At 47.7% G+C, this 16,390-nt stretch overlaps 1 protein-coding gene across 1 annotated transcript in view; it reads right to left on the bottom strand.

Moving 5' to 3' along the window:
* Nucleotides 1-16,390, bottom strand: part of DAPK2 (death associated protein kinase 2) — a 139,276-nt gene that overhangs the window by 39,339 nt on the left and 83,547 nt on the right. Inside the window, exon 4 of the mRNA XM_055539006.1 lies at nucleotides 5,861-6,082. Within this exon, the coding sequence (XP_055394981.1) occupies nucleotides 5,861-6,082 (222 nt within the window). The remainder of the gene's footprint in view (nucleotides 1-5,860; nucleotides 6,083-16,390) is intronic.

The raw sequence follows: 16,390 nt of genomic DNA, 5'->3' as shown, positions 1-16,390 counted from the left end.
ACAATTGTTCCCAAAGCCCCTTTCTGTGACTTTATAGAAGGCACGACCTCTTCAAAGGCATGTCCCTACCTTAACCATCAAGATCCATCCTTTACATTCATTTTTAAAAACTCTAAAATACTGCTTTTGTCCTCACACTCTACTTTCCAATACATTATGGTTGATGATGGAAGAGAGACCAACAGAGCAAAAAGAATCTCCCCTGTAAAGACTAGTTTACAGTTTTACCTGAATTCGGGATTTAGGGTTGCCAGACAAAATGAGAGATTTTTATTTGCTAAATCTGGCAGTCCTACTGGGCTTGTTTGGCCGCTGATGCATGCTGAGGTATCCAGCCGGCATGCACATCTCAGGAGCTGGGACACAGTCAATGCTCACCCCAGGAAAAGATCTCAGGAAGGGATCAGGGCCAGGGGATCTGGAAACTCAGGATCACCTGGAAAATTTGTTTAACATGCACATATTCAGGTCCTACCACAGACCTTACCAAATTAGATTCTCTAGCAGCAAGGCCTCAGAACCTGTATTTTTGTAATAATAGCAACATTAATAATGGTAACTGATAGTCATTGAATACTTGGAGCATTATGTATACTTGTTGCACATTATCTCATTTAATCATCACAACACCCTATGAGCTAAAGGACTATTATTTTGCTATCTCACAATTGAAGACACAGACTCAGAGAGGTTAAGTCACATGTTCAAGGTCAAACAGTCAGTAAGTGGTAGAATCAAGATTCAAACCCAAGCAGAATGACACTCAACCACTATACCATATGAGACCTCAAATGATTTCTGAATGGCTTCTGTCCATTTTGGGAATCATTCACGCCCTGTCACTTAGTCCATCCTAATTAAAGAGCCTCAAAATCTTTTTTCCTTTCTTTAAAAATATCCATATATTGACCCATTCATCAATCTTAGCATCATGAAAAGCAGAACACTGGACATGCCATGATATAATAGGGAATACACAGCAACACCTACAAAGTATTACAACTTGAAAAACTGAAACTAAACCTTAGCTTAAGCATCTTGCTATAAAATCACTGCTGATGAGAAAAGGAAAACTCAAAGCCACCCCAAGCCCTGGGCTATCCTCTGACAGCCCCGTCCAGCTGCATGAGTGCCCTCTCACCCTGGGCTGTCAGTGTCTGACTGGTTCTCTCCCCAGCTACATTACCTTTTGCTCTCACGGCACTGTGTGCAAGAAAGACATTCAAGAGAAGGTGGATGAATAAAAGAACAAAGGAAAGAAATAAGACATTTAAAATAGCAACACAGCACAAGACTTCACTGGCAGTCCAGTGGTTAAGACTCTGCGCTCCCAATGCATTCCAATGTGCTTCCATTCCCACAAGCTTCAAGGTGTGGCCAAAAAATAAAATAAAATTTAAAAATAAAAGAAAACATTAATATGGCACAGAATATTCTATATCATAGAGAAGTGAAAGCTTGGCATTTGCAAGAGACCTGTCGGAGTCCTTTGCAAATTTTCCAATCCACAGTGTCCCTTGGGAACACACAGGACCCAGCCCAATATTTGTTTTCATACTTGCAGCCTTGCTGGGTCATGGGAGGCTGTGACCTCAGGCATATATTGCCCTTCCTACCTTAAACTGAATGCTGCATAAAGGTAAAAGAATATCATGATAATGGAGATGTGTCCTGTCACCCAAAGTTACTGATGTAAAGGCCCTGGCTGGGTGAGGACTTGGGGTGGGGGTCAGTAATTAGCTGCTGTACCTGAAAGTGTGATCTGGACAAGAGACCCGGACAGACATACTCTCCTTTGGATGAAGAGAGGGAAAGTTATGGTAGCCCTTAGAATTGCCCCTAGAGACTTGGAAAGTGGGAGGCTGATGAGCCTGCTGGGGTGACGGTCCCAGCCCTGACACCCAGGCTGGGAACACTTGCATCAATTCTCAGGCGTGTCTTCTCAAGGGTATCAAGAAGCCTGGGTTTTGTTTCAACCCAGCTGTTACCCTCGCAATGTAGTTTCTCCCCAGAGCTTCTCAGCTCCAAGGCCTCTGCCCTGGAGTCACCCCACCTCCACCCAAGCTTCTCTCTTCTCACATCCTTAAACAATTTAACTTAGAGAGGAAAAGAAAAACCTAACAGCCTGGCCTCTGCTCTGCTCCCAGTCCCCAGGACTCAATGCACCCACTGAGGTATCACTTTCCACCAGCCTGGAGTCAAGGGGGCCCCAGAGGGGTCAGGAGCCTGGGATGGGAGGGCTGCCCAAACCTCCCAGAGCAGACCTACATTTTTCAAAGCCAGCTGCACATGTGACATGAGTTAATTTCTTGAGAGTTTGAAAATATTCTTTACACCCTACAGAAGTCAACTATGTGCTGTACTGTGCTAAGTCACTCAGTTGTGTCCAACTCTTTCTGACCCCATGGACTGTAGCCCGCCAGGCTCCTCTGTCCATGGGATTCTCCAGGCAAGAATACTGGAGTGTGTTGCCATGCCCTCCTTCAGGCGAAGCCAATTTATATGGATAGATAAATCCTTCCCACCCCTGCTTTCATCGGTCCTATGAGAGGTGGCTGCAGCACTGGCCATCATGGATGGGGTAATACAGCTGGAGGGGACTTAGATCAGGGCTTGGATGGCCTCTGAGCACTGGCCACTTCAGCAGGAAGCAGGAGGAAGCCCTGTACCAGAAAACAGTGCTGAGAGGTAACTCCACCCACAAAATCTGCAAACATCAACTGAGCAGATGGGCTCTGACACCTGTGTTTAAGTATCAGGCAAACCCATGAACCTAGTAGGGCACAGTGAGGACCAGAAGGCTGAAGGCTCCTGAGCAGCTCAACAGTGGTCACCAAGGTCACCCACAGAAGCCCACAGAAAGGGACTTCCCTGGTGGTCCAGGGTTAAGAATCTGCCTTGCAGTGCACAGGACACGGGTTCGATCCCTGGTCAGGGAACTAAGATTCCACATGTGGTGGAGCAACTAAAGCCTGTGAGCCATATCTAGAGAGTTCATGCACCGCAATGAGAGGTCCCGCATGCCACAATGAAGATCCCAAGTGCTGCAACGAAGACCCAATGCAGCCAAATGAATAACTATATTTTTAAAGCCGTTTTCTCCTGAAAGGTCCTTCTCTCAGACCCTGCTCACACAAGGCTGAGACACCGTCTTAGCAATCCCTAGCACCACAGATTGGCACCCTGAGATAGTGAGACAGCTTAAGAGTAAAGGAGGAGATAGAGAAACTATGAACAGACAGAGCTTCACAAACAGAGCAGCTTAAGCAGACCACAGGAGTACTAGTATGACGACTGATGTTCCAGGTGGTGACGGCTCACGACAAGAGGGCACGTAACTGCTTGCAAACCATGGCTGGAGAAATGGCCATGACCTGCTTGGAGAAACAGGGACAACTCAAGAACATCCTAGACCCTAACTCCTAGGGTTCTACAAACAGAGAGTAACAGACAACTTCTCCAGCAATGACAGAAATGCCAATTAAAATGACCAAAAAAACCCCCAAACATCGTTTAGTAACTATAAAGGACTTGGGAATTCCCTGGCTGTCCAGTGGTTAGGACTCCACACTTCCACTGTAGGGGGCATGGGTTGGATCCCTGGTCTGGGAACTAAGATGGCTCCCCGACCCCAAAAAATATATATACACACAATATATATATGTACACAAAACAAATATATATATATATTCAATAGATAGAGGGAAAGACAATAAATAATGAACCCTGCTTTAAAACAAATGCCCCAGGGTTGGCAAGGCTGCAGGGAGATGGAATATTCCCATGTTGCAGGTGGTACTGGTTAAGCAAGACTGTCCTTGGTGAGGACACCAAGAGCCTAAAAATGTCAGCTTAGTCACTCCATTCCTGAGAATTTATCTAAAAAAAACTAATTCAAAAGAAAATGGGAAAATATGGGAAGAAAGTTGCTTTATGGCAATAAAATCTATAATGGTTAGAAACTGAAAAATCAAATGTCCTACAACAAGGAGATACATGTATATAATTCAAGGAAACATGATACAGTCAGTGGAAAGGAAAAAAGCTGTTCATGGCATTATGAACTTAATGGGGGAGGGGGAGCAGAACAGGAAACTGTATAAGTACAAAGATTGTACACAAACAGATAAAGACTGAGAGGAGCCACAGGGACACGTAAATGGTGGTGTTTGGGTGGTTGGCTTCTGAATATAACTTCTTTTTTGGTTGCTATAAGGTTTTTTGGGCAATAGACTTAAAGAAATGGCCTGGCTCTCCCAGCAAAGGTGGGCTTGTCACTCTCTGCTGGGAACCAGCGAGCCACCTGCTGACCCTTAGCCTTGGGACACGTCACACCTCGGGCCATCCTGGAGGAACCCCCTCAAGCTTGTCTGAGCCAGGCAGGTGTGTACAATGACTAGTCCAGCTGGCTGAGAGGTCCCTGGGAGAGACATGGAGGACTTTGGAAGTTAGAGGAGGGAAAAGCATGGGTGATTGTGTGCACTGGAATGTTGAGTTGGATAATTTAAGAATCCAATGCAAGAGTATGCAAATGCCCATCTGCTACATAAATCTATAGCCTGGCAACACCAGAGCATGTTCTCAAATTAGAATGGTCTCCAAAGTCAGGTGGCCCACCCAACCTGCAGGTGGGTTAAGGATGGCTGCCAGCTTTCCAGATGAGAGCTGAAGCTCAGAGGTGTGAGGTAACTTGCCCCAGGTCACAAAGTCAGGGGCTGCTGAGACAAATGACACTGCTCCTCTGCTCACTGGGAGACGCCTCACGCCTATGAGGCTCAGAACACTCCCAACACGGGGTCTTGTTGCTTGACTGGACACCGCCATTGCCACTTGTGCCACAGTCCAGCTCAAACTCTATGGTCCGCCAGAGCCCCACATCCCCAGTCCATGGAATTGTCTCTAGGAGAGGCATCAGGTGCCCGACCAAACCCTGGAGTCTTGGTATCACCCATCCAAATTCCACCAGACTTGGAATGAAGGCTTCCCCAGCAGGCCCAGCCCGAGGCCATCCCACCTCACATACACAAGCAGTGTGGCCCCAGCCCTGGTCCTGCTACTTCCTGGCTGTAGGATCTAATAAGTGACTGGACTTCAGTGTTCTTGACTGTAACACAGAGATCACATGTTACAGTGATCCTATCACATGGAGATAAGGATTAAATGAGATAATAGACATTCTCGGCAAAGTGAATACAAAGTCCTCTCAGGGTAAGTAGAACACTTCCCTCAACACAACGTCTTTGAAAATTGAACAAGATGACTAGCACAAAGGACCTTGGCTTACAGCAGAGCTCTCTAAATAATTGTTACTACAATAACCAGTATTCTTGCCTGGAGAATCCCATAGACAGAGGAGCCTGGCGGGCTATATACAGTTCATGGGGTTGCACAGAGTGGGACACAACTGAGCGACTAAGCATGCATGCACAATAATAATCATGGCATCAGACACAGTACAAAGGCAGGGGCTTTCCTGGGGAGGGGCTGGGGAAGGGCTTCACAGAGCTGGGAGGGTGCTTGTTCTTCTCTGAAAAACAGACTCTCTTTAATGGCTCTCCTGCTCCCCTCATCCACCCTCTAACATGCTCAGCAGCCAGGAAAGGACCCCAGCGCTGGCCACTTCTTCCCTTTGATCCCCAGGGTCCAATGAAAGCCAGACCTAGACCCTGGCCCTCTCAGTCTCTGCTGCCTGGGTTCCGGAGGAGCTGGTAACTGAGGGTAACCGTCCCCTACTGACTTCATCTCCTCCGGGTTGAGCTTCTGGCCGGCAGGTTGCTGCTCCCTCTGGGGCCTGTGGCTGGACTCCCTCCTCCCCCCGGCCCCAAGCCTGCTGTCCACCGGGTCCCAGGCTCCCACTCACAGCTCGAGGATGAGCACCACGTCGGTGCGGTTCTCGAAGACGTCGTGCAGCGTGATGACGTTGGGGTGCAGCACCTGCCGCAGGATGCTCACCTCCCGCTCAATCTCCTCCCGGCACACGCCCCGCCGGCTGGCTGGGCTCTGCCGCTTCTTGATGAACTTGGCCGCGTACTCCAGCCCCGTGCTCTTCTCCCGGCACTTCTTCACAATGGCGAACTGGCCGCTGCCGGGACACAGACACACACAATGAGGTCATCACTGTGGTCATGGGAGAGGTGACCTGGCAACCACCCCCCGGCCACAGCAACTCCTTCTTCCAGGGCAGGACAAGCCATGTCATCAGCCGGGATCCCCACATGGCCATCATCCAGAGACAGAGAAAGTTCTGGGCTCCCCTTCTGTTCCTATGAATCCTTTACCTTGTACTAGGAAGGATTGGTAGTATTGTCATTTCCAGTGTACAGATGGGAACACTGAGGCCCTGAAAGGCTACTGGTTTGATCCAGATGACACAACTTCAGCTAGAACCTGTCTTGTATTCACCAGATGAAATCACAAGGTCCAGAGGTTTATACTACTTAATGGAAAGATTTTAAAGGAAAAGCAGGACTTCCCTGATGGTCCAGTGGTTAAGACTCTGAACTTCCACTACAAGGGGTACAGATATGATTCCTGGTCAAGGAACTAAGATCCTACAAGCCACAAGGTATGGAATGAATGAATAGTAAAAACGGTCAGCACGGTCAAACTACTAATAGTAACAATCATCTGTTTGGGCCTCCTTTATCTGGAAGCAAGTACAAACTCATCTATTTACAATTATAAGGAGACAAAGCACCTCTCTAGTCTCATGTTTGCACCTTGGTTTCCAACCCTTCCCAACAAATAAAACCTCAATTACCTGACTCGAGCCAGGTAGTGGCTCGGACAATAAGACAGAGCAAACACCAGGCTAAAGCACTTAAAGACAAGGCCAGAGGCTATGCCAGCGGGGCTGGGGGATCCCGATGGAAGTGGGGATGGGGTGGAGGCAGCCTAACATTGTTAGTAACCACGGTGGGTGTTTGTCATGATTAGAAGACAGATAGTCCATGGAATTTTCCAGGCCAGAATACTGGAGTAGGTAGCCGTTCTCTTCTCCAGGGGATCTTATCAACCCAGGGATCAAATCCAGGTTTCCTGCATTGCAGGTGGATTCTTTACCAACTGAGCCACCAGGCAAGCCCAAGAATACTGGAGTGGGTAGCCTATGCCTTCTCCAGTGGATCTTCCCAACCCAGGAATTGAACCAGGGTCTCCTGCATTGCAGGTGGATTCTTTACCAGCTGAATTACCAGGGAAGCCCAGATAGCACCAGAGAATTGTAAGGTATTAGGAAACAGGCACAGGAGACATCAAGTGACTCACCCAAGGTCATCACAGAGTTGATGGCAAAGCCAGACCAAAGAGCCGAGGACCCTGTCCACTGTTCATAAAGCTGCTAAGACAGGTGAAGGAGTCAAGACTATGCCTAGTGCCCTTCAGGGCTGAGCCTGAATCCTTCACTCCAGGGACCTAGACAGCATCCATGAAATGGTGCAAACGGAAAACTCAGCAGTGGCCACAGGACTGGAGAAGGTCAGTTTTCATTCTGACCTCAAAGAAAGGAAACACCAAAGAATGTTCAAACTACTGTACAATTGTGCTCATTTCACATGCTAGCAAGGTAATGCTCAAAATCCTTCAAGCTAGGCTTTAGCAGTATGTGAACTAAGAACTTCCAGATGCACAAGCTGGATTTAGAAAAGGCAGAGGAACCAGAGATTAAATTGTCAGTATCTGTTGGATCATAGAAAAAGCAAGAGAACTCCAGAAAAACATCTACTTCTGCTTCACTGAGTACACCTAAGCCTTTGACTATGTGGATCACAACAAACTGGAAAAGTCTTAAAGGGATGGGAAAACTAGACTACCTTACCTGCCTCCTGAGAAACCTGTATGCAGAAACCTGCCAAAGTGGCAGGTGGCCCCAGGCCAGCCTCCCTGAGTGCTCTAAAGGCAGCCCCCTCCACACAGGGAAGGGCAGCGGCCTTCACCATCACTGGGGGTGAGGTTAAGGCAATCACTGGGGGCCACTCTCAGTCTTTGGAGACTACCCAATGGCCACCCTCCTGGGGATCCTCCCATTCCCCTTCTCCCAGTGTCCCAGGTTTTCCTGACACCCACAATACCTACTGCTTGAGACAAAAACCATAAAAAATTTAAGGTTCAGCTTAATGGCTTAACAAGGGGCTGCCAGACTCCACATTTTGGATGTACTCTCTTAGTAGTGCTGGGGTAAAAGTCACGCACAAGGAAGTGCTCTGGATACAGTAAGTCCCCTACATAAGAACGAGTTCCATTTCAAAAGCGTGTTCGTAAACCCATTTTGTCTGTAAGTCTAACAAAGTTAGCCTAGGTACCTGACTAACACAATCAGCTATATAGTACTGAACTGTAATAGGTTTATAATACTTTTCACACAAATAATACATAAAAAACAACAAATAAAGAAAACATTTTTAGTCTTACACTACGGTACCTAGAAAAGCACAGTAGTGCAGTACAACAGCTGGTACACAGGGGCTGGCCTCTAGTGAACAGGCAGGAGGAGTTACTGACTAGAGGAGAGAGAGGAGGTGGGAGAGGGTAGAGCTGAAGGATCGTCAGCAACAGGAGACGGGGGGCAAGCTGAAGTTTCTCTCACACCCGACGCTGATGGGACGCACGTCTGCATCTTCGAAAGTTTGCAACTTGAAGATTCGTATGTAGGGGACTTACTATGTTTGCCTCAGCCTCAGAAACTAGTAGTACATCTGAATCACTCCATTACTAGAATAATCCTCAGAGAGACAGCTTCAGAATACACCCAAGTGATCAAAGAAACAGACCCTCAAGTAGAGCAAGTAAGGAATAAGAGATGCCAACACTTAAATAGCTTTCTATGGCAACCATCGGAGAGATGTCAGCAAACACCTGTTCACACATCCCTCCATCCCCTCTTCCCCCTTTACCCAGTGCTACCTGAGCATGTACTCTGTGCCAGGCTCTGCCAGGGCAGCAAGGGGCAGGGACCAAAGACTTAGACATCAGGTACAGATGGAGATCTGCGGAGGGAGAGGGCTCCAGCGGCTGGGCTAGAAGGCTTTGTGGAGCCATGTATATAGCACACTGTCTGCCAACTCTAAAATTTTGGCTATGCCCCAAATACTGGTTCTGGGCTGTCTACACACGAGGGGCTGATGCAAGTGGGGTTAAATCAGGCCTCCCAAAGTCAGAGGGAACACACTCAGCAAGATCTCTGGTCCCTGGGAGCAGCTTTGGGCCTTGGGACATCAGGTCCCTTAGCAGGTGCCAGCAAACACTGGACAAAGCCTCGAGTCCCAGGCAGCTATGCGTCTCCGAGTCAGGACGGCCATGCTCCTCTCCTCCCTGACACCTCAAGGAGCCTGGGATCAGCAGCCCTGAGGGATGAAAGCCAAAGTGTAAGGATTTTAAACTATTTGTTTAAGCTTATGGAGCACAGAGGTGGAGGCAGAGGATTTTTACAAAGCAAAGCTAAATATTTCAGATCACCTTGACAAAAAAGCTTACCTTCTCCTTAGAGGGAAACAGAGGCATTTTTCTGTATCACATGCCTGAAAAATTCCTCTAACTCTCAAAAAGCAAATGAGCGTTTGCTTTTGAGTGTTCTCTCTGTGAGAGCAGCTGAGGCAACGAGAGGTGACTGGGGTCAGGCCTAACATGAGCAGGCATCCTCCTCCCGCCAAAAGGAGGTATTTTGAGAGTTGATGACTAACACAGAGCCAAATGCCAGCCAATGCTACTTATCTTCCCTCTCTTTGCAAGACAAGGGTCCTCGGCTCAGCTTGCCCTGGGGAGCCTCAAAGGGAGCCAAGGCCACTCGCTGGAGTATATGCTCCACTAGGCCAGCCCTGGGCAGAAGGAGCAGGCTTCCAGGCCAGACAGGCCTGGTCTCAGGAGACTTACACTGTCACCTGGGGCCAGTGGTCACCCCCTCTGTGCATCAGTTTCCTCATCTGTAAAATGGGAACTGTGATTCCCTGCCAAGGAACTGTGAGGACTGGAAATATGTCACGTCACGGGGGACTTCCCTGACAGTCCAGTGGCTAAGACTCCACGCTCCCAATGTAGGGGGCCCAGGTTTGATCCTTGGTCAGGGAACTAGATTCCACAGGCCACAACTAAAAGACCCCACATGCTACCACTAAGACCCAGCACAGTCAAGTAAATAAATAACATTTTTTTAATAAAAAAAAATACATCACATTGGCCTGCAGGCAAATCTAATAAATGGTGACTAATATTACTGTTATTAGTCTGTTGCTCATGTGAAGGCAGAAGTAAGTCACTGATTTACATGGACTGCAATGTCTGGCCAGGGCATCAGTGCAATTTTAACACACATCCCCATCCCACCCTACTCTCTGATGATTCCAGTGCACGGTCAGTTTTGGGTTTATCTTCATTTTAAGCAATTCACCAACTCTATTCATCCTTCGGAGAAGGCAATGGCACCCCACTCCAGAACTCTTGCCTGGAAAATCCCATGGATGGAGGAGCCTGGTGGGCTATAGTCCATGGGGTCACTGAGAGTCGGACACGACTGAGTGACTTCCCTTTCACTTTTCACTCATATGCATTAGAGAAGGAAATGGCAACCCACTCCAGTGTTCTTGCCTTGAGAATCCCAGGGACAGGGGAGCCTGGTGGGCTGCCGTCTATGGGGTCGCACAGAGTCGGACACAACTGAAGTGACTTAGCAGCAGAAGCAGCATTCATCCTTAGAGCAGGGGTTCTCAACCCTGGTGGCACACCAGAATCCCTGGGGAAATCGTAAAGTTACTGCTGCCTGGCTCCCACCTCTAGAGCTTCTGATTTCCTCAGACTGGGAATCAAGATATTTTTTAAAACTTTCTGGGATTTTCTTGTTGCTGCAGTGGATAAGAATCCACCTTCCAATTCAGGGGACACAAGTTCGATTCCTGGTCCAGGAAGATTCCACATGCAGGACAACAACTAAGCCCGTGCATCACAATTACTTAGCTTGTACTCTAGAACCTTCAAGTTGTAACTACTGAAACCCACGCACCTAGAGTCTGTGCTCCGCAACAAGAGACACCACCACAATAAAAAGCCAAAGTTCTGCAAGACCAGCCCTCTACTTGCCACAACTAGAGAAAGCCTGAAAAAAGCAACAAAGACCCAGTGCAGCCAAACATAAATAAATCAACTTTCTGGGTGACCCCAATGGGTAGCCAGGGCTGAGAAACACCAACTTACAACAGTCCTCTGATTATCTCCATTTTCCCAGATGAAAAAAAGTACACCACTGTAACTCATGTTATTTCTTGTCCTTCTCAGTATTGATATATTACCCTCTTCCTTAGATCTCTGACCTGACCATGAGAAGGAGGGAGAGAGGAGAGAAAAGGGAGATGGGGAGTGTTGTCTCTTTCATCAGGACAGGTTTTGCTTGATTTGCAAATCAAGACAGATGACCCTGGGCTCTGGGGAGTAACAGGAACGGAAGTTTCTGTGGGACACCCCCTGGTCCCTGTACCCACAGTAGAGACACAAAAGCCAGACCTGAGATGGCTCTGTCACGCCCATCAGAAGGCACTGGCAGACCCATGGGCAGGTGGAAGCAGTGATGGTTATGGGCCTTTTTCTGCCCATCAGGAAGGCTCTGAAGCCAGAAATTCAGGCTCAGAGGTGCAGAAGTTTCTCAGCTACACTACAGGACCAGGGGTAGACAGGGAGAGCCCGTCTAGGTTAAGACAGAGCAGAGGGGAGCCAGCCAATTGTAAGGGAAGTGACTGTCAACACAGATTTAAAAATCATGGGAATACTGAAACATGATGCACATACACAAAGCCCATCCCTTCAACAGTCAGTTCCTAACTCTTATGCAGCAACGGGCGGGTAGTCAGGAGGCCCAATTTCTGACCCTGACCTGCCCCCAAAGCTTTGCGGGCTTGGACAAGGAGCTGCCTTTTCAGTCCATTTTCCTTCACCTTCCAGAAAGCTTCTGAGGGGAATTCCCTGACAGTCCAGTGGTTAGGACTTGGTGTTGTCACTGCCATGGCACGGATTCAATCCCCAGGTTCCCATAAGCCGTGTGGCACAGCCAAAAAGAAAGTTCCGGAGAGTCCACGACAACTCTGAACAGAAACGAAGTTTTCCCTTCACTCTCCAAATTCCATCTCTGGGCTGATGTCTGGAGTCTTGGGTTCTGGCCAGATCCCATCTGCTAACTGGTCATGAGCCTGGGTAGTCTGTTCACCTCCCTGGGCCTCAAGGTCCTCCCTTGTCAAATGAGGATGAGAAAACCCAGTCTGACCACCTCACAGGGGAAATCAGAGATAACTCCCCAGAAAGGACTAAACCATCCAACTAGTAGAAAGGCAGGAGGCAGGAGTGGGTGGAACACTGTGCCTGAGGCTGACTTGCAAAAGTCACGGAGGAGGGTTTCGTGAAGGACAGTAAATCCGCAAGACACAGAAACTAGTTTCCCTGCTTCTGCCAGCAGCTCTCCTGCAATTACATCAGGAACATGCCCCTCTTCCCAGACAGAGGACCCAGCTCCTCACTTATTCAGTGTCCCTGGAGGACATAGCAGGCTGTGTGAAGACTGATGCCACAGACAGGACCTGGCAGGGCCTGGGGAAGCAGGGGCACCCCATTAGGGTCTCCTGTTGTCTGTCCAGGAAGCAGATGATGAGGAATAAACCTGGAACTGCTTCTCAGAACTCAAAAATGGTTTGGGACTTTCCTGGCGGTGCAGTGGTTAAGAATCTGCCTTCCAGGGGCTTCGCTGGTGGCTTAGTGGTAAAGAATCCACCTGCCAATGCAGGAGACACGAGTTCGATCCCTGATCCAGGAAGAGCCTACATGCCGCAGAGCAGCTAAGCCTGTGAACCACAATTATTGAGCCTGTGCTCTAGAGCTCAAAAACTGCAACCACTGAGCTCACGTACTGCAACTACTGAAGCCTGTTCGCCCGAGAGCCAGTGCTCCTCAACAAGAGAAGCCACCACAATAAGAAGCCTGTGCATTACAACTAGAGAGTAGCCCACACAGCAGCGAAGACCCAGAACAGCCAAAAATAAATATAAATTAATTAATTAAATTATTAAAAAAAAATTCAGGGATGTAGGTTCGATCCCTGGTTGGGAACTAAGATCCCACATGCCACGGGACAGCTAAGCCTGTGCCAGAACTACAGAAGCCCATGCACCTCGAGGAAGACCCAGTACAGCCAAAATAAATAAATAACATTTTTCAAAACCAGCTCCTAAGTTTCAGGGAAGAGCCTGGTTCAACTGTCCCTGAATTCTTTATCGCCAAAGAAGAGTAATATGGGTGTGAGCCAAATCTCACACCTGGGATAGATTTTGTATAGCAATGTGGACATCACAACATTTATATCCAGCTTTTCTCTCTTCAAGCTAATTTTACTTTTATCCTCTCTTAAATATTTGCTAGCATCATTCTTAGCTCCATTTTACAGATCAGAAAACAGAGACTTAGGAAGGTTAAGTGACTTACGAGTTGGACCAGGTAGCAGGCCCTGATAGAGGGACTAGGACATAAAGTCATGTCAACCAACTCTAGCTTCAGTGAGACTCTCGAGGTAACCAGCCAGCAGTGATGTACCAAGCAGTAAGAAAGGGGCCCACCCCAGAACAGGGAATTTTATCATTGATATTACCAACAATTGCCAATGCATGGTGATAATAATAAGTAGACTGATTTGGGGAGACTTCCTGGGTGGTCCAGTGGTTCAGAATCCACCTTGCAATGAAGGGGAATTAGGTTTGATCCATGCTCAGGGAATTAAGATCCCACATGCTATCGGGCTCTCGTGGAGCCCCATGGAGCCCTCTATGCACTGCAATGAAAGATCCTGTGTGACTCAACAAAGACACCATGTACCTCAACTAAGACTCGATACAGTCAAGTAAATAAACAGATTTTTTTTTTTTTTAAGTAGACTGAGGACTTCCCTGGTGGTCCAGTGGTTCAGAATCCACCTGCCAATGCAGGGGACACCAGTTTGATCCCTGGTCCAGAAGATCCCACATGCCGTGGAGCAACTAAGCCCTTTGCACCACAACTACTGAGCTCATGAGCTGTAACTACTGAAGCCAGACTCTAGAGCCATGCTCTGCAACAAGACAAGCCACTGCAGCAAGAAGCCCATTCACCACGACCAGAGTAGCCCCTGCTTGCCACAACTAAATAAAGCCCTTGTGCAGCAATGAAGCCAAAAATAAATCAATTACTTTTGAAAAGAAAATATTTTTTTAAAAAAAGTAGAAAAAGTTTTATTTGATTTTTATCATTGGTTTTAAATTCTCAAAAGACAATGCACCTCTCATGGCCAGAATTGAGACAGACCACTCCCATGGTCCACCAACTCCCACCAGGTTGGCTATAGCCAACCAAAAATAAATCAATTACTTTTGAAAAGAAAATCATTTTTTAAAAAGTAGAATAAATGTTATTCAATTTTTTTAATCATTGGTTTTGAATTCTCAAAAGATAATGCATCTCTCATGGCCAGAATTGAGACAGACTACTCCTACGGTCCACCCACTCCCACCAGGTTGGCTATGGCCAACTAGACTTGTTCTCACAACTCCCCAGGGCTGACTGCCAAAGGCGTTTTTAAGGTTTATGGATAGAGTGGGTCTAATTCATTCTCTCTCTCAGTCAACTCTAAAGTGTCCATGAATCTAGTAACTTGCCCCAAAGTCCCCAGTTGATCAAAGTGGAGGTGAGGCAGAGCTGCACAGAATACAGACCAGGGAGGAGATGTCATGGGAGGTGAGAGGTATCAAGTGGGAAGTGCTCCAGGTCAGAGGTGTGTGGGGCCCAGGTTCCTCCTCCCGCTTCCCCCAAGCAGTCACTGCAGTTCCTCTTCCCACACTGGAGAACAATGAGCCACGACTACTCTGGAATTACCCTGCAGGAGTGCAGTGCCACAGGGCGGGACAGTGCTTAGAAGTTTCCAGTCAAGGCCACCTGAGGTGCAGCCCGGGAAGTGGGGGAATGGAACCTTCAGCCAGCATGAGCAGGAGGAGCTCAAATCTACAGTCCACAGGAACCAGATCGGCCCAATCCCAGAGGACCCACCCCCTGATCCCAGGGCAAGAGCCTGTCTGAGGATGGTGTCACCAGCCCCCTCCCCACTCCTCTGCCTGGCCAAACTTGACTGGCCCAGCCTCTTAGCCTGCCCCCCCATACACACACACACACACACAATGCACACAAACACATCATCCTTTTCAACACATCCCATCTCCAGTCAGCCACTCTCATGGACAAAGATATTCCTCCCATCACCTTAACAAAAAATCTGTTTCTTGTCTCCTAGACTTAACTCCAGGATTTGTAGTCACTAGACCGGAGAAGGAAATGGCAACCCACTCCAACGTTCTTGCCTGGAGAATCCCAGGGACGGGGGAGCCTGGTGGGCTGCTGTCTATGGGGTCACACAGAGTCAGACACGACTGAAGCGACTTAGCAGTAGCAAAGCAGACCGAGGTTCTATTTCTAGCTCTATTACTTTTATTAAATCATGTGACTCTGATCCTCAGTTTCCTTGTGTGTAACACAGACATAAGGATATTCCAATCTCACCTTTCATCTGCAGTCTCTGCCCAGGCTGCAGTGTCCCTGCCAAGCCCTGAACATGTGCATGGGGGCCAGCAGTGGATTCTGGGGCAGATGTAGCCCCAGGATGGGGTCTTGGCCAAGGGCATCCTTGGCCCTCCTGAAGAGAGGAAACTAGCAGCAGGTGGACAGTCTGTGTTTTGGAGTTATCCGATGCCTTTACCTGAGTGAGAAACCTTTGCTCATGGGGACCATGGAGGTCAGACAGCCCTCTGTGACACCAAGATAAGTAATAGTTGAAATAAATATAAGATTTTGGATTATACATCAAAGTTTAATTGAGAAAACAGAACTCCAGAGGAATGAATTCTGCAGGTGCCAAAGAGACATAAGAAGGTGGCTTGGTGCCTAGGAATTCACACAAATGAAAACAATGTGGATCCTACTGAGGATATTGCATTTAGTCATCATTGTCTCCTTAGGCTTCTCTTGGCTGTACAGCTTCTTTGACTTTCCTTGTTTTTGATGCCTTCAAATTTTGAGTAAAGCATTTTGTAGGAAGTTTCTCAGTTTGATTGAGTTTTCTCATAATTAGGATTTGGGGATCTTAAAATCTTAAGGGATTTTGAAAGGAAGACCACGGAGGTAAAGGACTATTCTCATGTCATATTAAGATACACACTATCAATATGACTTATTCCTGTTGATGTTAACCTTGATCACCTGGCTGAGGCCTTATTTGCAGGTTTTTTCCACTGTAAAGTTACCCTGCTCCCTGACACTCCACTCTTTGGAACGAAGTCACTGTTGCTGCCCACACTTAAGAAGAGGGATCTGTAGCATTCTTTCTTTTACAATATATATACATACA

Source organism: Bubalus kerabau, chromosome 10 (assembly GCF_029407905.1).
Source record: "Bubalus kerabau isolate K-KA32 ecotype Philippines breed swamp buffalo chromosome 10, PCC_UOA_SB_1v2, whole genome shotgun sequence".
NCBI lineage: Eukaryota > Metazoa > Chordata > Mammalia > Artiodactyla > Bovidae > Bubalus > Bubalus kerabau.
The sequence above is the reverse complement of the archived record's forward strand: the minus strand, read 5'-3'. Positions and strand labels throughout refer to the sequence as shown.